The sequence below is a fragment of the Squalius cephalus genome, assembly GCF_949319135.1.
Source record: "Squalius cephalus genome assembly, chromosome: 8".
Classification (NCBI taxonomy): Eukaryota; Metazoa; Chordata; class Actinopteri; order Cypriniformes; family Leuciscidae; genus Squalius; species Squalius cephalus.
The window spans coordinates 45,689,783-45,710,453 of record NC_137129.1 but is presented as its reverse complement, the minus strand read 5'-3'; the positions used below and the strand labels follow the sequence as shown (position 1 = coordinate 45,710,453).

The 20,671-nt window shown below is 47.3% G+C and overlaps 1 protein-coding gene across 1 annotated transcript in view; it reads left to right on the top strand.

The window, feature by feature from the left end:
- The window catches only part of akap9 (A kinase (PRKA) anchor protein 9), a 140,383-nt gene that overhangs the window by 12,773 nt on the left and 106,939 nt on the right, over positions 1 to 20,671 (top strand). Inside the window, exon 2 of the mRNA XM_079879794.1 lies at positions 18,380 to 18,598. Coding sequence (XP_079735920.1) covers positions 18,380 to 18,598 — 219 coding nt within the window. The remainder of the gene's footprint in view (positions 1 to 18,379; positions 18,599 to 20,671) is intronic.

Sequence of the window (20,671 nt, the reverse complement as noted above, 5' to 3'; positions counted from 1 at the left end):
GAGTGAGTGAGTGTGTTTGTTTGTGTGTGTGTGTGAGGGTTTGAGTGAGTGTGTGTGTGAGGGTTTGAGTGAGTGTGTGTGTGTGTGTGAGAGTTTGTGTGTGTGTGTGAGGGTTTGAGTGAGTGTGTGTGTGAGGGTTTGAGTGAGTGTGTGTGTGTGTGTGAGAGTTTGAGTGAGTGTGTGTGTGTGTGTGAGTGAGTGAGTGTGTTTGTTTGTGTGTGTGTGTGAGGGTTTGAGTGTGTGTGAGAGTTTGAGTGAGTGTGTGTGTGTGTGTGAGTGAGTGAGTGTGTTTGTTTGTGTGTGTGTGTGAGGGTTTGAGTGAGTGTGTGTGTGTGTGAGAGTTTGAGTGAGTGTGTGTGAGTGAGTGTGTGTGTGTGTGTGAGTGAGTGAGTGTGTTTGAGTGAGTGTGTGTGTGAGGGTTTGAGTGAGTGTGTGTGTGTGTGAGAGTTTGAGTGAGTGTGTGTGTGTGAGTGAGTGAGTGTGTTTGTTTGTGTGTGTGTGTGAGGGTTTGAGTGAGTGTGTGTGTGAGAGTTTGAGTGAGTGTGTGTGTGTGAGTGAGTGAGTGTGTTTGTTTGTGTGTGTGTGTGAGTTTGAGTGAGTGTGTGTGTGTGTGTGTGAGTGAGTGTGTTTGTTTGTTTGTGTGTGAGTGAGTGTGTATGTTTGCTTGCTTGTGCGTGCGTATGTTTGCCTGTGTGTGTGAGACAGTGAGGGTTTGTGTGAGTGTGTTTGTTTGTGAGTGTGTGTGTGTGTGCGTGTGTGTAAGTGTTTGTTTGCTTGTGCATGCGTATGTTTGTGTGTCAGTGTGTGTGTGTGAGTGAGTGTGTGTATGCGTGTGCGTGTGTTTGCTTGTGTGTGCGTATGTTTGCGTGTATGTGTGTGTGCGTGCGTGCGTATGTTTGCGTGTATGTGTGTGTGCGTGCGTGCGTATGTTTGCGTGTATGTGTGTGTGCGTATGCGTGTTTGTGTGTGAGTGTGTGTGTATGTTTGCTTGTGTGTGCGTATGTTTGTGTGTGTGCATATGCGTGTGTGTGCGTATGTTTGTGTGTGTGCGTGTGTGTATGTTTGCTTGTGTGTGTGTGCTCGTGTGTTTGCTTGTGTGTGTGTGTGTGTTGTGATTGCAGGCTAAAAGCTCTGGATAACGAGAGGGATAATTCCAGGATAATTGGCTTGGCCAGTAAACACACTCAGTGTCACTCAAGAGATATTATAATAAAACTGAAGCGTCTGCGTAATTAAACACGTCCTACACACTCCGCTATCATGATCTTAATTAACAGCAGCGCACATGTTTGTGTGACCTCGCTCTGATCCGCGTTATCTGTCGGCAGTAACTGTTTGGTCCATATTATAATACATATATAATTTGAGCATCACAAACCATGAACTTTCACCTCTTATAAAGATCTCAGTGTTTGATCTGGTGATAATGTGTGTTGTTGGACCAGTAAACATTAAAACATTTGAGGTCAGTAACAATGTTTCTGGAAGAGTCTCTTCTGCTCACCACGGCTGCATTTATTAGGTCAGAAATACAGTAAAACAGTGAAATATTACTCTAATGTAAATCATCTGTTCTCTATGTGAATATACAGTAAAGTGTAATTTATTCCTGTGATCAAAGCTGGATGTTCAGCATCATTACTCCAGTCTTCAGTGTCACATGATCCTTCAGAAATCACTCTAATATGAGGATCTGATGATCAAGAAACATTTATGATTATTATCAGTGTTGAAAACAGTGATGCGTTTTATTTCTCAGGATTCTTTGATGAATAGAGAGTTTTAAAGAACAGCATTTATTTTGAAATAGAATCTTCTGTGACATTATAAATGTAATTTTTGATCAATTTAATGCGTCTTTGCAGAATGAGAGCATTAATTTCCTGAAAGCCGGCTGGCGTACCGCAGCAGAGCGAGCAGGGGAGCTCCAGACGCACGTCTCCCGAGGCCGAGTGTGTGTCCGCAGGAGACGCTGGTTAGATAACCCACAGATTAATGCCAGCCTTTGTGGGGAAAAACAAATTAAATGTAATTTCAAGCTGTGCGATTGCTTGTCTTCCGGCTCCCGCTGCTGCATTCTGGGGTTTTACTCTGAGACTCGCAGAAATGCACTTTACCGTTCCCCTGTCACACATCATCAGACTCACGCTGCACGTGTCCTGCAGTCGGCCTGTGGGAGAGGTAGAGGGAATGCGTACAGTAACAACAATACTTCTAATGCAAAAGCCAAAGTTTTTGTTAACATTAGTGAATGCACAGTGAACTAACATGAACACACAATGAACAGCTATGTTTTATTTATTTTTTAACTTATATTAACAATTATTAATGTTAATAAATCAATGTTAACAAACGAGACCTTATTGTAAAGTGTGGATGTCTTTTTGTGTTTTTAATCAGACAAAATTGTAAACTGTAAAAAAAAAAATTCCTATAAATTTACAGTAAATAACGGGCAGCAGAAATGTACCGTAAAAAATACGGTATAGCAACAAACTTAACTTAAATTCACAGTAAAAAAAAACGTTTTTCACTGATATGTTAATTTACCGATCGACTGATGTACTAATATCTGTTTTGTGTCATTGTAATACACTGACAACCACCAATCACAGCGGAGATGAGAGTCACGTGATGAATCAAAGCTCATCACAAGCAGCTTTTCCATAAGCTGGGAAAGTTAATATTAATATATAGAAGATTCAGTGTCGTTCACACAAACACACGACATTTTAAAAATGCAATATACGTTAATTTAACAACATTAAATGTAACATAAAACCCTAATGTACACAACTGATTAGGAAAAACTATGAAGAAACAAAGTTATTTCAGCAAAAATACATCAAATGTGACGTGTCACGCAGGGAATTGTGGGAACGGTTTCTCACTGTAAATTATACAATAAAGTTCTTTTTCACTTCCAAACTCTGTAAATTTAACGGTGCTTTACTGTAAAATTATTTATGTATATTATAGTTATTCACCGTATACAGTACGTAAACTTCCTGTTTTTTACCGTTAAAATCACGCTAATTCTTTACACATCAACCATCATAGTTGCCGAGTGTGTGTGAGTGTGTTTCTCTGTTGCGTGTGTGTGTTCTGCATGTGTCTGGGGGTTTGGGGTGTTTTTACAGCCGCTGGCCTTTGTGAAGCTGTTTTGTTTCTCCGGTTGAACTTTCCCAGGAGTCTTTGCTGTATCCTAGAGACACTGGTGCTCTGATCCCGCGGGATGCCTCTGATCCGGGATCAGCTCTTGTTGAACACAGTCATCAGGAGTGTGTGTGTGTGTGTGTGTGTGTGTGTTCAGACTCATTAGTGTTCATTCACTGTAATGGACGTACATTAGTCCGAACGCTCTTTTTGCTTGTTTACATAAATAATGTAAAAGCCGCGTGCCGGATTCCTGGCCCGTCGCCATGGCAACAGCAACAGAGACTCTCTTTAATCGGCTGCATTTCGGCTCGGGCGTTAAGAGGTTTTCTGGGAAATGTGAAATGTGTTTCTCACTCATGTTCTTGAGCGTTTGAAATGGGGTTTCTGGGTAAAATGTCAGAGCGCTCCTGATGTTCTCCTCCAGAAGGAGATGCTCTGCTGCTGTAGAGCGTGAGAGAGGGGGTTTCTGGGTAAAATGTCCGATGCTCTGCTGTTGTAGAGCGTGAGAGAGGGGGTTTCTGGGTAAAATGTCCGATGCTCTGCTGTTGTAGAGCGTGAGAGAGGGGGTTTCTGGGTAAAATGTCCGATGCTCTGCTGTTGTAGAGCGTGAGAGAGGGGGTTTCTGGGTAAAATGTCCGATGCTCTGCTGTTGTAGAGCGTGAGAGAGGGGGTTTCTGGGTAAAATGTCAGAGCGCTCCTGATGTTCTCCGAGATGCTCTGCTGTTGTAGAGCGTGAGAGAGGGGGTTTCTGGGTAAAATGTCCGATGCTCTGCTGTTGTAGAGCGTGAGAGAGGGGGCTTCTGGGTAAAATGTCCGATGCTCTGCTGTTGTAGAGCGTGAGAGAGGGGGTTTCTGGGTAAAATGTCCGATGCTCTGCTGTTGTAGAGCGTGAGAGAGGGGGTTTCTGGGTAAAATGTCCGATGCTCTGCTGTTGTAGAGCGTGAGAGAGGGGGCTTCTGGGTAAAATGTCCGATGCTCTGCTGTTGTAGAGCGTGAGAGGGGGGGTTTCTGGGTAAAATGTCCGATGCTCTGCTGCTGTAGAGCGTGAGAGAGGGGGCTTCTGGGTAAAATGTCCGATGCTCTGCTGTTGTAGAGCGTGAGAGAGGGGGCTTCTGGGTAAAATGTCCGATGCTCTGCTGTTGTAGAGCGTGAGAGAGGGGGTTTCTGGGTAAAATGTCCGATGCTCTGCTGTTGTAGAGCGTGAGAGAGGGGGTTTCTGGGTAAAATGTCCGATGCTCTGCTGTTGTAGAGCGTGAGAGGGGGGGCTTCTGGGTAAAATGTCCGATGCTCTGCTGTTGTAGAGCGTGAGAGAGGGGGTTTCTGGGTAAAATGTCCGATGCTCTGCTGTTGTAGAGCGTGAGAGAGGGGGTTTCTGGGTAAAATGTCCGATGCTCTGCTGTTGTAGAGCGTGAGAGAGGGGGCTTCTGGGTAAAATGTCCGATGCTCTGCTGTTGTAGAGCGTGAGAGAGGGGGTTTCTGGGTAAAATGTCCGATGCTCTGCTGTTGTAGAGCGTGAGAGGGGGGGTTTCTGGGTAAAATGTCCGATGCTCTGCTGCTGTAGAGCGTGAGAGAGGGGGCTTCTGGGTAAAATGTCCGATGCTCTGCTGCTGTAGAGCGTGAGAGAGGGGGCTTCTGGGTAAAATGTCCGATGCTCTGCTGTTGTAGAGCGTGAGAGAGGGGGTTTCTGGGTAAAATGTCCGATGCTCTGCTGTTGTAGAGCGTGAGAGAGGGGGCTTCTGGGTAAAATGTCCGATGCTCTGCTGTTGTAGAGCGTGAGAGAGGGGGTTTCTGGGTAAAATGTCCGATGCTCTGCTGTTGTAGAGCGTGAGAGAGGGGGCTTCTGGGTAAAATGTCCGATGCTCTGCTGTTGTAGAGCGTGAGAGAGGGGGCTTCTGGGTAAAATGTCCGATGCTCTGCTGTTGTAGAGCGTGAGAGAGGGGGCTTCTGGGTAAAATGTCCGATGCTCTGCTGTTGTAGAGCGTGAGAGAGGGGGCTTCTGGGTAAAATGTCCGATGCTCTGCTGTTGTAGAGCGTGAGAGAGGGGGCTTCTGGGTAAAATGTCCGATGCTCTGCTGTTGTAGAGCGTGAGAGAGGGGGCTTCTGGGTAAAATGTCCGATGCTCTGCTGTTGTAGAGCGTGAGAGAGGGGGTTTCTGGGTAAAATGTCCGATGCTCTGCTGTTGTAGAGCGTGAGAGAGGGGGTTTCTGGGTAAAATGTCCGATGCTCTGCTGTTGTAGAGCGTGAGAGAGGGGGCTTCTGGGTAAAATGTCCGATGCTCTGCTGTTGTAGAGCGTGAGAGAGGGGGCTTCTGGGTAAAATGTCCGATGCTCTGCTGTTGTAGAGCGTGAGAGAGGGGGTTTCTGGGTAAAATGTCCGATGCTCTGCTGTTGTAGAGCGTGAGAGAGGGGGCTTCTGGGTAAAATGTCCGATGCTCTGCTGTTGTAGAGCGTGAGAGAGGGGGTTTCTGGGTAAAATGTCCGATGCTCTGCTGTTGTAGAGCGTGAGAGAGGGGGTTTCTGGGTAAAATGTCCGATGCTCTGCTGTTGTAGAGCGTGAGAGAGGGGGTTTCTGGGTAAAATGTCCGATGCTCTGCTGTTGTAGAGCGTGAGAGAGGGGGCTTCTGGGTAAAATGTCCGATGCTCTGCTGTTGTAGAGCGTGAGAGGGGGGGCTTCTGGGTAAAATGTCCGATGCTCTGCTGTTGTAGAGCGTGAGAGAGGGGGTTTCTGGGTAAAATGTCCGATGCTCTGCTGTTGTAGAGCGTGAGAGAGGGGGCTTCTGGGTAAAATGTCCGATGCTCTGCTGTTGTAGAGCGTGAGAGAGGGGGTTTCTGGGTAAAATGTCCGATGCTCTGCTGTTGTAGAGCGTGAGAGAGGGGGCTTCTGGGTAAAATGTCCGATGCTCTGCTGTTGTAGAGCGTGAGAGAGGGGGCTTCTGGGTAAAATGTCCGATGCTCTGCTGCTGTAGAGCGTGAGAGAGGGGGCTTCTGGGTAAAATGTCCGATGCTCTGCTGTTGTAGAGCGTGAGAGAGGGGGTTTCTGGGTAAAATGTCCGATGCTCTGCTGTTGTAGAGCGTGAGAGAGGGGGTTTCTGGGTAAAATGTCCGATGCTCTGCTGTTGTAGAGCGTGAGAGAGGGGGCTTCTGGGTAAAATGTCCGATGCTCTGCTGTTGTAGAGCGTGAGAGAGGGGGCTTCTGGGTAAAATGTCCGATGCTCTGCTGTTGTAGAGCGTGAGAGGGGGGGCTTCTGGGTAAAATGTCCGATGCTCTGCTGTTGTAGAGCGTGAGAGAGGGGGTTTCTGGGTAAAATGTCCGATGCTCTGCTGTTGTAGAGCGTGAGAGAGGGGGCTTCTGGGTAAAATGTCCGATGCTCTGCTGTTGTAGAGCGTGAGAGAGGGGGCTTCTGGGTAAAATGTCCGATGCTCTGCTGTTGTAGAGCGTGAGAGAGGGGGCTTCTGGGTAAAATGTCCGATGCTCTGCTGTTGTAGAGCGTGAGAGAGGGGGCTTCTGGGTAAAATGTCCGATGCTCTGCTGTTGTAGAGCGTGAGAGAGGGGGCTTCTGGGTAAAATGTCCGATGCTCTGCTGTTGTAGAGCGTGAGAGAGGGGGTTTCTGGGTAAAATGTCCGATGCTCTGCTGTTGTAGAGCGTGAGAGAGGGGGTTTCTGGGTAAAATGTCCGATGCTCTGCTGTTGTAGAGCGTGAGAGAGGGGGCTTCTGGGTAAAATGTCCGATGCTCTGCTGTTGTAGAGCGTGAGAGAGGGGGCTTCTGGGTAAAATGTCCGATGCTCTGCTGTTGTAGAGCGTGAGAGAGGGGGCTTCTGGGTAAAATGTCCGATGCTCTGCTGTTGTAGAGCGTGAGAGAGGGGGCTTCTGGGTAAAATGTCCGATGCTCTGCTGTTGTAGAGCGTGAGAGAGGGGGTTTCTGGGTAAAATGTCCGATGCTCTGCTGTTGTAGAGCGTGAGAGAGGGGGTTTCTGGGTAAAATGTCCGATGCTCTGCTGTTGTAGAGCGTGAGAGAGGGGGTTTCTGGGTAAAATGTCCGATGCTCTGCTGTTGTAGAGCGTGAGAGAGGGGGCTTCTGGGTAAAATGTCCGATGCTCTGCTGTTGTAGAGCGTGAGAGGGGGGGCTTCTGGGTAAAATGTCCGATGCTCTGCTGTTGTAGAGCGTGAGAGAGGGGGTTTCTGGGTAAAATGTCCGATGCTCTGCTGTTGTAGAGCGTGAGAGAGGGGGTTTCTGGGTAAAATGTCCGATGCTCTGCTGTTGTAGAGCGTGAGAGAGGGGGCTTCTGGGTAAAATGTCCGATGCTCTGCTGTTGTAGAGCGTGAGAGAGGGGGTTTCTGGGTAAAATGTCCGATGCTCTGCTGTTGTAGAGCGTGAGAGGGGGGGTTTCTGGGTAAAATGTCCGATGCTCTGCTGTTGTAGAGCGTGAGAGAGGGGGTTTCTGGGTAAAATGTCCGATGCTCTGCTGCTGTAGAGCGTGAGAGAGGGGGCTTCTGGGTAAAATGTCCGATGCTCTGCTGTTGTAGAGCGTGAGAGAGGGGGTTTCTGGGTAAAATGTCCGATGCTCTGCTGCTGTAGAGCGTGAGAGAGGGGGCTTCTGGGTAAAATGTCCGATGCTCTGCTGCTGTAGAGCGTGAGAGAGGGGGCTTCTGGGTAAAATGTCCGATGCTCTGCTGTTGTAGAGCGTGAGAGAGGGGGTTTCTGGGTAAAATGTCCGATGCTCTGCTGTTGTAGAGCGTGAGAGAGGGGGCTTCTGGGTAAAATGTCCGATGCTCTGCTGCTGTAGAGCGTGAGAGAGGGGGCTTCTGGGTAAAATGTCCGATGCTCTGCTGCTGTAGAGCGTGAGAGAGGGGGTTTCTGGGTAAAATGTCCGATGCTCTGCTGCTGTAGAGCGTGAGAGAGGGGGTTTCTGGGTAAAATGTCCGATGCTCTGCTGTTGTAGAGCGTGAGAGAGGGGGTTTCTGGGTAAAATGTCCGATGCTCTGCTGTTGTAGAGCGTGAGAGAGGGGGCTTCTGGGTAAAATGTCCGATGCTCTGCTGTTGTAGAGCGTGAGAGAGGGGGTTTCTGGGTAAAATGTCCGATGCTCTGCTGCTGTAGAGCGTGAGAGAGGGGGTTTCTGGGTAAAATGTCCGATGCTCTGCTGTTGTAGAGCGTGAGAGAGGGGGTTTCTGGGTAAAATGTCCGATGCTCTGCTGCTGTAGAGCGTGAGAGAGGGGGCTTCTGGGTAAAATGTCCGATGCTCTGCTGTTGTAGAGCGTGAGAGAGGGGGTTTCTGGGTAAAATGTCCGATGCTCTGCTGTTGTAGAGCGTGAGAGAGGGGGCTTCTGGGTAAAATGTCCGATGCTCTGCTGTTGTAGAGCGTGAGAGAGGGGGCTTCTGGGTAAAATGTCCGATGCTCTGCTGTTGTAGAGCGTGAGAGAGGGGGTTTCTGGGTAAAATGTCCGATGCTCTGCTGTTGTAGAGCGTGAGAGAGGGGGTTTCTGGGTAAAATGTCCGATGCTCTGCTGTTGTAGAGCGTGAGAGAGGGGGTTTCTGGGTAAAATGTCCGATGCTCTGCTGTTGTAGAGCGTGAGAGAGGGGGTTTCTGGGTAAAATGTCCGATGCTCTGCTGCTGTAGAGCGTGAGAGAGGGGGCTTCTGGGTAAAATGTCCGATGCTCTGCTGCTGTAGAGCGTGAGAGAGGGGGCTTCTGGGTAAAATGTCCGATGCTCTGCTGTTGTAGAGCGTGAGAGAGGGGGTTTCTGGGTAAAATGTCCGATGCTCTGCTGTTGTAGAGCGTGAGAGAGGGGGTTTCTGGGTAAAATGTCCGATGCTCTGCTGTTGTAGAGCGTGAGAGAGGGGGCTTCTGGGTAAAATGTCCGATGCTCTGCTGTTGTAGAGCGTGAGAGAGGGGGCTTCTGGGTAAAATGTCCGATGCTCTGCTGTTGTAGAGCGTGAGAGAGGGGGCTTCTGGGTAAAATGTCCGATGCTCTGCTGTTGTAGAGCGTGAGAGGGGGGGCTTCTGGGTAAAATGTCCGATGCTCTGCTGTTGTAGAGCGTGAGAGAGGGGGCTTCTGGGTAAAATGTCCGATGCTCTGCTGTTGTAGAGCGTGAGAGAGGGGGCTTCTGGGTAAAATGTCCGATGCTCTGCTGTTGTAGAGCGTGAGAGAGGGGGCTTCTGGGTAAAATGTCCGATGCTCTGCTGTTGTAGAGCGTGAGAGAGGGGGTTTCTGGGTAAAATGTCCGATGCTCTGCTGTTGTAGAGCGTGAGAGAGGGGGCTTCTGGGTAAAATGTCCGATGCTCTGCTGCTGTAGAGCGTGAGAGAGGGGGTTTCTGGGTAAAATGTCCGATGCTCTGCTGTTGTAGAGCGTGAGAGAGGGGGTTTCTGGGTAAAATGTCAGAGCGCTCCTGATGTTCTCCGAGATGCTCTGCTGTTGTAGAGCGTGAGAGAGGGGGTTTCTGGGTAAAATGTCCGATGCTCTGCTGCTGTAGAGCGTGAGAGAGGGGGCTTCTGGGTAAAATGTCCGATGCTCTGCTGCTGTAGAGCGTGAGAGAGGGGGTTTCTGGGTAAAATGTCCGATGCTCTGCTGTTGTAGAGCGTGAGAGAGGGGGTTTCTGGGTAAAATGTCCGATGCTCTGCTGCTGTAGAGCGTGAGAGAGGGGGTTTCTGGGTAAAATGTCCGATGCTCTGCTGCTGTAGAGCGTGAGAGAGGGGGCTTCTGGGTAAAATGTCCGATGCTCTGCTGTTGTAGAGCGTGAGAGAGGGGGTTTCTGGGTAAAATGTCCGATGCTCTGCTGTTGTAGAGCGTGAGAGAGGGGGCTTCTGGGTAAAATGTCCGATGCTCTGCTGTTGTAGAGCGTGAGAGAGGGGGTTTCTGGGTAAAATGTCCGATGCTCTGCTGTTGTAGAGCGTGAGAGAGGGGGCTTCTGGGTAAAATGTCCGATGCTCTGCTGTTGTAGAGCGTGAGAGAGGGGGTTTCTGGGTAAAATGTCCGATGCTCTGCTGTTGTAGAGCGTGAGAGGGGGGGTTTCTGGGTAAAATGTCCGATGCTCTGCTGTTGTAGAGCGTGAGAGAGGGGGCTTCTGGGTAAAATGTCCGATGCTCTGCTGTTGTAGAGCGTGAGAGAGGGGGCTTCTGGGTAAAATGTCCGATGCTCTGCTGTTGTAGAGCGTGAGAGAGGGGGTTTCTGGGTAAAATGTCCGATGCTCTGCTGTTGTAGAGCGTGAGAGAGGGGGCTTCTGGGTAAAATGTCCGATGCTCTGCTGTTGTAGAGCGTGAGAGAGGGGGTTTCTGGGTAAAATGTCCGATGCTCTGCTGTTGTAGAGCGTGAGAGAGGGGGTTTCTGGGTAAAATGTCCGATGCTCTGCTGTTGTAGAGCGTGAGAGAGGGGGTTTCTGGGTAAAATGTCCGATGCTCTGCTGTTGTAGAGCGTGAGAGAGGGGGCTTCTGGGTAAAATGTCCGATGCTCTGCTGTTGTAGAGCGTGAGAGAGGGGGCTTCTGGGTAAAATGTCCGATGCTCTGCTGTTGTAGAGCGTGAGAGAGGGGGTTTCTGGGTAAAATGTCCGATGCTCTGCTGTTGTAGAGCGTGAGAGAGGGGGCTTCTGGGTAAAATGTCCGATGCTCTGCTGTTGTAGAGCGTGAGAGAGGGGGTTTCTGGGTAAAATGTCCGATGCTCTGCTGTTGTAGAGCGTGAGAGAGGGGGCTTCTGGGTAAAATGTCCGATGCTCTGCTGTTGTAGAGCGTGAGAGAGGGGGTTTCTGGGTAAAATGTCCGATGCTCTGCTGTTGTAGAGCGTGAGAGAGGGGGCTTCTGGGTAAAATGTCCGATGCTCTGCTGTTGTAGAGCGTGAGAGAGGGGGTTTCTGGGTAAAATGTCCGATGCTCTGCTGTTGTAGAGCGTGAGAGAGGGGGCTTCTGGGTAAAATGTCCGATGCTCTGCTGTTGTAGAGCGTGAGAGAGGGGGTTTCTGGGTAAAATGTCCGATGCTCTGCTGTTGTAGAGCGTGAGAGAGGGGGCTTCTGGGTAAAATGTCCGATGCTCTGCTGTTGTAGAGCGTGAGAGAGGGGGCTTCTGGGTAAAATGTCCGATGCTCTGCTGTTGTAGAGCGTGAGAGGGGGGGTTTCTGGGTAAAATGTCCGATGCTCTGCTGTTGTAGAGCGTGAGAGAGGGGGCTTCTGGGTAAAATGTCCGATGCTCTGCTGTTGTAGAGCGTGAGAGAGGGGGTTTCTGGGTAAAATGTCCGATGCTCTGCTGTTGTAGAGCGTGAGAGAGGGGGCTTCTGGGTAAAATGTCCGATGCTCTGCTGTTGTAGAGCGTGAGAGAGGGGGTTTCTGGGTAAAATGTCCGATGCTCTGCTGTTGTAGAGCGTGAGAGAGGGGGCTTCTGGGTAAAATGTCCGATGCTCTGCTGTTGTAGAGCGTGAGAGAGGGGGTTTCTGGGTAAAATGTCCGATGCTCTGCTGTTGTAGAGCGTGAGAGAGGGGGTTTCTGGGTAAAATGTCCGATGCTCTGCTGCTGTAGAGCGTGAGAGAGGGGGCTTCTGGGTAAAATGTCCGATGCTCTGCTGTTGTAGAGCGTGAGAGAGGGGGCTTCTGGGTAAAATGTCCGATGCTCTGCTGTTGTAGAGCGTGAGAGAGGGGGCTTCTGGGTAAAATGTCCGATGCTCTGCTGTTGTAGAGCGTGAGAGAGGGGGTTTCTGGGTAAAATGTCCGATGCTCTGCTGTTGTAGAGCGTGAGAGAGGGGGCTTCTGGGTAAAATGTCCGATGCTCTGCTGTTGTAGAGCGTGAGAGGGGGGGTTTCTGGGTAAAATGTCCGATGCTCTGCTGTTGTAGAGCGTGAGAGAGGGGGTTTCTGGGTAAAATGTCCGATGCTCTGCTGTTGTAGAGCGTGAGAGAGGGGGCTTCTGGGTAAAATGTCCGATGCTCTGCTGTTGTAGAGCGTGAGAGAGGGGGTTTCTGGGTAAAATGTCCGATGCTCTGCTGTTGTAGAGCGTGAGAGAGGGGGTTTCTGGGTAAAATGTCCGATGCTCTGCTGTTGTAGAGCGTGAGAGAGGGGGTTTCTGGGTAAAATGTCCGATGCTCTGCTGTTGTAGAGCGTGAGAGAGGGGGTTTCTGGGTAAAATGTCCGATGCTCTGCTGTTGTAGAGCGTGAGAGAGGGGGCTTCTGGGTAAAATGTCCGATGCTCTGCTGTTGTAGAGCGTGAGAGAGGGGGTTTCTGGGTAAAATGTCCGATGCTCTGCTGTTGTAGAGCGTGAGAGAGGGGGTTTCTGGGTAAAATGTCCGATGCTCTGCTGTTGTAGAGCGTGAGAGAGGGGGCTTCTGGGTAAAATGTCCGATGCTCTGCTGTTGTAGAGCGTGAGAGAGGGGGTTTCTGGGTAAAATGTCCGATGCTCTGCTGTTGTAGAGCGTGAGAGAGGGGGCTTCTGGGTAAAATGTCCGATGCTCTGCTGTTGTAGAGCGTGAGAGGGGGGGTTTCTGGGTAAAATGTCCGATGCTCTGCTGCTGTAGAGCGTGAGAGAGGGGGCTTCTGGGTAAAATGTCCGATGCTCTGCTGTTGTAGAGCGTGAGAGAGGGGGTTTCTGGGTAAAATGTCCGATGCTCTGCTGTTGTAGAGCGTGAGAGAGGGGGTTTCTGGGTAAAATGTCCGATGCTCTGCTGTTGTAGAGCGTGAGAGAGGGGGCTTCTGGGTAAAATGTCCGATGCTCTGCTGTTGTAGAGCGTGAGAGAGGGGGCTTCTGGGTAAAATGTCAGAGCGCTCCTGATGTTCTCCGAGATGCTCTGCTGTTGTAGAGCGTGAGAGAGGGGGTTTCTGGGTAAAATGTCAGAGCGCTCCTGATGTTCTCCGAGATGCTCTGCTGTTGTAGAGCGTGAGAGAGGGGGTTTCTGGGTAAAATGTCCGATGCTCTGCTGTTGTAGAGCGTGAGAGAGGGGGCTTCTGGGTAAAATGTCCGATGCTCTGCTGTTGTAGAGCGTGAGAGAGGGGGTTTCTGGGTAAAATGTCCGATGCTCTGCTGTTGTAGAGCGTGAGAGAGGGGGTTTCTGGGTAAAATGTCCGATGCTCTGCTGTTGTAGAGCGTGAGAGAGGGGGTTTCTGGGTAAAATGTCCGATGCTCTGCTGTTGTAGAGCGTGAGAGAGGGGGCTTCTGGGTAAAATGTCCGATGCTCTGCTGTTGTAGAGCGTGAGAGAGGGGGCTTCTGGGTAAAATGTCCGATGCTCTGCTGTTGTAGAGCGTGAGAGGGGGGGTTTCTGGGTAAAATGTCCGATGCTCTGCTGTTGTAGAGCGTGAGAGAGGGGGCTTCTGGGTAAAATGTCCGATGCTCTGCTGTTGTAGAGCGTGAGAGAGGGGGCTTCTGGGTAAAATGTCCGATGCTCTGCTGTTGTAGAGCGTGAGAGAGGGGGTTTCTGGGTAAAATGTCAGAGCGCTCCTGATGTTCTCCGAGATGCTCTGCTGTTGTAGAGCGTGAGAGAGGGGGTTTCTGGGTAAAATGTCCGATGCTCTGCTGTTGTAGAGCGTGAGAGAGGGGGTTTCTGGGTAAAATGTCCGATGCTCTGCTGTTGTAGAGCGTGAGAGAGGGGGTTTCTGGGTAAAATGTCCGATGCTCTGCTGTTGTAGAGCGTGAGAGAGGGGGTTTCTGGGTAAAATGTCCAATGCTCTGCTGTTGTAGAGCGTGAGAGAGGGGGTTTCTGGGTAAAATGTCCGATGCTCTGCTGTTGTAGAGCGTGAGAGAGGGGGCTTCTGGGTAAAATGTCCGATGCTCTGCTGTTGTAGAGCGTGAGAGAGGGGGTTTCTGGGTAAAATGTCCGATGCTCTGCTGTTGTAGAGCGTGAGAGAGGGGGCTTCTGGGTAAAATGTCCGATGCTCTGCTGTTGTAGAGCGTGAGAGAGGGGGTTTCTGGGTAAAATGTCCGATGCTCTGCTGTTGTAGAGCGTGAGAAGGGTTTTGAAGCACTTTATGGAACTATGATAAATTCTGGCAATTACTTTATGAACGAGTTATCAGTGGATTTCAGTGCATCGTCTCGAGGTCATGAGTGCATTATTGTGTAGGGTTGGGTATCGTTTCATTTTTAGCGAATCCGGTTCCGATTCTGCTTATCGAATCCGGTTCTTATCGATTGTTGTTTCTGGTTCCAATATTTTTTGGAGGGAGAAAAAAAGGGCAAATATTTGAAGAATAAATATTTCTGCCTTTTATTCTTGCCAATTTTAAGCAATAACCAATAAAATGGCTAAAGTGAAAGGAGTCTCTTCATATAAAGGTGTTGATTACATTATTACTCCAAATCGACTGTATTTTTCATTGAATTATTTATTCAAGAAGACTCGAGAGATTCGTACAAAAACGGTGAATCATTCATTAATTAAACAAGTATTTATGAGACACTGAATTAATTAGTGTTTGAATGAATTATTCATACAAGTTTTTTAAAAATAGACTATTAGACTAAACATGTTATTCTGAGTAGTTGTCTGATGTATGTAATCGTGATCTCCATTTTAAAGGAGACATATCATGCTTTTAAATCGTTCCTTTTAACATATAAATCATACATTTGTGGTCTATATAAAGCGGAACTGCAATGCTTGGGTCTGAATTCCTCATTATTATAGCTCCACAGGCCCCTTTTCTACCCCTTTTCTGATGTGCGTCTGAGAGCAACTCGTTTTGGTGCGGTCTCTTTAAATGCAATTGAGACACTTCATACCCCGCCCCCTCTCCAGGTGACACTCGGTTCAACGCCACCCCTTTCGGCCATTTTTGTAGTTTGATAGCAGAGATACGATTATAGCGGCACAGAAACTTTTTATTCACACGTTATTAACAAAAGGTCAACAACAGAAGACTTGTCCAGCCAGCCTTACATGTTCGAGCCAGAGTCGGAGCCGGAGCGAGATGAAAATGAAGACGACGAACCTGCAGAACAACGTCTTCATATGGATGTATCGCAATGGTGTGTTACTGTATTTACACATGAAACTTTGGTCTTCCGACCTTTTACCACCGTGTCGATTTATTTTGATTAATATGTGCGAGGGAGAGAGAGCAAGACAGCGTCTAGTTTGGAGACGGTGAAGTCTTGTTTACACTTTCGCCTGGCTCTGAAGAGAGAGAGAGTGCGTGCGCGCGACCGGGGTCTCCCTCTCTGCTCGTTCTTTCAGTTAAACATACGCCCTGTCACAAGCGCAGCAGTTCATCTACATTAGACGGTGTAATGAAGCGTGTGGGTTACTGCATCCAACAACCGATCATTTTAACTTACCCTCTCGTAACTTCTGCATCTTTTAGCTTGGACTACAAAATTGCAGTGAGAAATAAAAATGGCGGATTGCTCGAAGTGTTGGGCTGGAAGTCAATGTCCTTATTTGGCAGTTCCGCTGCAAATACTGTGATATAGTTCACAAAACGTCATAGATAACAGAAAAATCTGAACAGGTTGAAAAATAAGGCCAAAACAGAATATAAAGATATCAACGAAGCACCTGAAGAGAATAATTTCAACTTTTCTGTACTTCTAAACACTCCAAATATACAACAAAATGCATTTAAGGGCTAAAAAAGTGGATTTAGCATGATATGTCCCCTTTAAACAAAGCAAAAATGATTTTAAGCCACATAGATTCCTGAATTAGGGACCGTTCACATATCGCGTCTAAAAATGCATGGAAAAGCACGGCCGCGCCGCTGTCTCCTTCTTTCCACAAGCGCTCGCGCTCCCGTGGCGTCTGTCGTTGCTTGAACTGCGCTCTCCGTGATGACGACGAGGAAGTATCAGCAAATGATTAATTGATTTCTAGCCCTTGCATTAGCTTTACTACTAGATATATGGAGATGAGAAATAAAAGCCCGTCCTGTTCAGCCAGGATCAGCTGTTCGGCCGAGCTTTCGATGTTACAGAAAGGTCGGTTGTTCTTTGTCACATGACCTGCGCACCGCTTGCGGCATTCTGAAGAGTTGAGATGTTTTCATCTCGCCGAGGATCAGGCGCGCCTGCAAAAACGAGCGCCACGCACCGTGCACAGACGTGCGTCTTATCGAATACCCGGTTTTTGGAAATTTGTTACCGGTTCTAAAATGGAGCCGGTTCTCGATACGCAACCCTGTTGTTGTGTGCTAAAAACAGCATAGGTTTCTGTGTTGAAACTCATTGAGGGATTTAACCGACTGCATTAAATTAATATATAATGAAATTATTAAATATTTCATGGAATATGCCAATAAATAAATAAACGAATTCCTCTAAATAAGTCACTCTTATTTTTTTACATAAATAAGTACTTTTCACGTGATATTTATTTATAGGCTATATTTGTAGTCAATTATGCTTATGTTCATTGATGCAATATTACAGGATGTGTTTATTTTTATGGTATAATGATTTGCTTTATGCATATTAGCTTTTTGTTTATGGTGTAAATATGAGGCTATTCATAGGCTATTTATCTGGTATTTAACATTTCAGTTTGCATGATTAAATGTATGTCCTCACCGTATTTATGCTGTCATTTCATTATGCTTTTATTTATTTATTTATTTATTTATTTATTTATTATCATATATGTGATGCATTTAGTCAGTTCATTATATTTGTTATTTAGTCTTCATAGAAACTGAATGATTTTTGTGAAGTAAATCCCATATGAACTTGTGTGATTTGGAGTCTGATGAAAACAGTGAGACGTGTTGTTGCTCTCGCAAAACAGCTGTGTGTGTGTGTGTGTGTGTGTGTGTGTGTGTGTGTGTGTGTGTGTCTCTCTGCAGACAAGTGTGTGTGTGTGTGTGTGTGTGTGTGTCTCTCTCTGCAGACAGGTGTGTGTGTGTGTGTGTGTGTGTGTCTCTCTGCAGACAGGTGTGTGTGTGTGTGTGTGTCTCTGCAGACAGGTGTGTGTGTGTGTGTGTCGACAGGTGGCCACTTCTCTCTGTCAGCTGCTGGTTTTGTGATGTACGGGTGTGTGTTCAGTCACAGACGCCGTTGTTCTGATTGTCCGTGTGTTAAACTATATGAGATGACATGCGACTCGCATTACTTCTGCTGTGTGCTGTGTTTCTGAATATAAAAGGTTATTTAATGGGGTGGTTTTCTCCATCTTCATCTTTCTTCAGTGTGTAATGTTGATGTCTGATCATGAAGAAGCTCCAGCTCTTCTCTACATCAGTGTTCCTGAACTCCTGAAACGCCTCCATTGTAGTCTTGAGTTTCTTCCCGGGAACGAACACGTCACAATATTCCTCATTTAAATAATTAATGCGCAGAATAAAGGGGCGGGGCCTGGTTGAGTTAGTTAGTAGTGTGTTAAACTGGCGGTTATGGGAAGGGGCGGGACATTTCCCAAACACACTCGAAGTGCTCGACCAATCACAACACACTGCTCCAGCCGACCAATCAGAGCACAGTGTGCTTTTCAGAAGGAGGGGCTTCATAGAGACAGGAAGTAAACAGAGCGTTACTGACAGACTGGGAAGAGAGGAGCCGCAACAATGGAGAATATGAGGAGAATAATCAACATTCAAGCAAGAAAACCTGCTCTAGTAGAGCCTGAAACAACAGGAGTTTGTAAAAGAGCAGAATAAGGGCTCTTTAAAGAGGAATAAAATGTAGTGAGGCACTTGATCTTTTTCTTTCGGGAATTGATATTGATCATGAGTTTGATTCCTAGGGAATGCATGTCGACCGTTGGATAAACGCATCTGCAAAATGGAAAACAAAATGTATGTGTCGTTCACAGAGACATTTGAGAAAGTAAGTATTCTGTCTTAATTCCTGCATTAATCTGTCCAGGATCTTGAGGTGGAGTATTTGGGTCAGTAAGGTAATCAGGTGAGCTGTTCAGGTGACACGAACCTCAGTGCCGGAAGTCCTGATCCCGCTTCCAGAACAAGCTTCACGACTCATGCGATCCTGATGTGCATGTTCATGTTCTCCAGCTCTTATTCCCTCGCAAACACGATTTACGCTTCAAATGAGTGTTGAACAGAAAGATGTCACCGTATGCGGTCGCATATTGACGAAACAGATGTCCGTCTTAATGCACGTCTGTGGTGCTAATCCTGTTAGAGCAGAGGATTTGCCATGACAGAACGCAGGAAGGTTACGGTGTTGATCAACAATCATGATTCGCCTCAACTTCACAAAACTGTGTCGCTTTACCGTGGGTCTTTTTACCGGTTTTTGTACAATCGTGCGATTGGTGTGTGTGTGTTTGTGGCTCATGAGTGTGTGTTTGTGTCTCGTCTCTAACAGCTGGCCGAGTACCGGCAGAGGAAGGCTCAATCCGATGGCCAGAAGAAGCAGAAGAAAAAGAGAAAGAAGCCTGAGTCTGAGGTAGAGGAGCGTCTGAGAGAGGAGCCGAGCCGGGATGAGGGAGACGAGCCGGCGGGAGATCAGAACACTGTGTTTTCCCTCTCGAAGACCCTGCGCAGCGGAGAAACCGTCACACATGACCAGACCTACACCATAGAGGTGAGCCGAGGAGTTCAGCGTCACGTACATTACCATCACTCTTTTATTCACACAGAGAACACATGACCACTGGCTACGTTTACATGTACGCCAGAAGTTTCATTACTACATGTATTCAGTAGTGAACCACTCAGATTAAGATGTTTACATGACATGGGCCGTTTTGTACACTCACTTTAACACACACGTTCAATTCAAATGCAGTTTGTTGCAGCTGTTAAAGTCCCCCTGTAATCAATCATTGTATCCCTTAAAACTCATCTTTGATCGCCAAAAGTACATATTTAAACATTTTTCCTTGATAAAAAAGTCTTTATGCCTTAAAATATCTTGAATGTAACTCGACACCCTTGCCTCATTTAGTATGCGCGGTTCTATGAATATGCAAATGAGCCCCGCCTCCACTCACTCACTCAGCTCAGAGATCCACTGGTTGACGATCACACGTTGATCTGATTGGTTACAAGGTAGTTTGTGACGTCAGAAACACCAGCGATTTCAAAGTGTGTTTTTGAGACTGTCTTTGGTTCACTGCAGTTTTAAGGAGGAAATACTCAGCAATGGTGTCGACTTATGAACTTACACATGGTTTGTCTTAAAGCACATTAAAAACACCACAAAGACACATAAACAACATTAAAAGCTGGATTTCCACCACAGGGGGACTTTAAATGTCAGTGTTTTTGTTTATTGCCTTTTTTTCAATCATAAATGAGTAAATTAGGTATCATTCGAAAGCTTAAACACTCATTCATTAATTCTGTGAAAACCGTTTTGAAATATGACATTGCGTTACCATGGAAACTGTACTTTTCACGTTTTGTTTCGCTAGTAATGTTTTGACGGATGACGGTTAAAATCAAGGCAAAGACGATTGCGATGACATGCTTTGGTGTGTGTAAAGTTATGAATTTTATTGGCTTCTTTTGGAGTCTCCAAGTGTCCTCTGGAAGACACCTACATTTACCCTGAGATTAGCTTTTGCAGGAAAAACAGTTTTGTAAGAATCATCCTTCAAAATCTGTTTACTTTGCTGGATATAGCAAAAGATGACTAAATCAGCGTGTTATGAAGATAAGTCACGATAAGTGCGCAATTAAACATGAAAATAGATATATAAAAATTTATTTACAGACGGACATATATATATATGTATGTCTGTCTGTCTGTAAATACATTTTTATATATACAGTAGTCAACATTTGATGTGGATCAAAAAAGTTCATGAAAGGTTTTGATCCACTTCAAATGTTGACTACTGTATATATATATATGTATGTGTATATTATGTACACAGAATGTTTTTCTTCGCAGCTCTTATGATAAATGAATGCGATTATAAATGCGTAGATGTTTTTAAAGCCTGGCAGGTTTAGGCCAGATTTGTAGTTACAGATGAGTGTGAAATTAGTGGTTGCCCAGGCAACAGACAACTGCGTTTGAACTGGTTAAGTGTGTGTGTTTGAGTGTGTGTGTGTGTGTGTGTGTGATCCGGTGTCCTTGCAGCAGAATAGCAGCACTTCTCCCTCTGTTCTCTCGGCTCTGAATGCACCGTGTGCTTCATCAACACTGGTTTCTCCAGGACACTAACGGTGGTTCGCTCGTCTCTGTGGTGATGCGGCTCCGTCTCATGTTTGAAGTAAAAAACCATCCTCTTAAACACAGGCACAGTCTTGCAAGACTCCTCTGATTGAGTTTGCTTATGTAACTCCGACGGCACCGTCTCCACGTCTTTCCAAGGAGAAGAAATAGTGTAATATGTAGGTGACCAAGTGTACATTATTTAAATTACCACGGCAAAGTTTCGAGTGGCCGTGCAACTTCCTCCTGCAGCGGTTGCCATGGAAACAACGCTTGTGACTGTGCTGAAATCTGACCGAGTAAAAGCAGACCGCAGAAATTACACTATAGTTACGGTGAATATGCATGTCTGATGGGTTTAAGTCTGCCGCACATTACCACACACTTCTAACTAGTACAGGCCTCCAGACTGCGACCGAACGCTCAGGTTTATGAACCTTCTTTCCTGCCACTGCGACTGAGTTTTGTTAGACGTTCCCAACTGATAAGAGC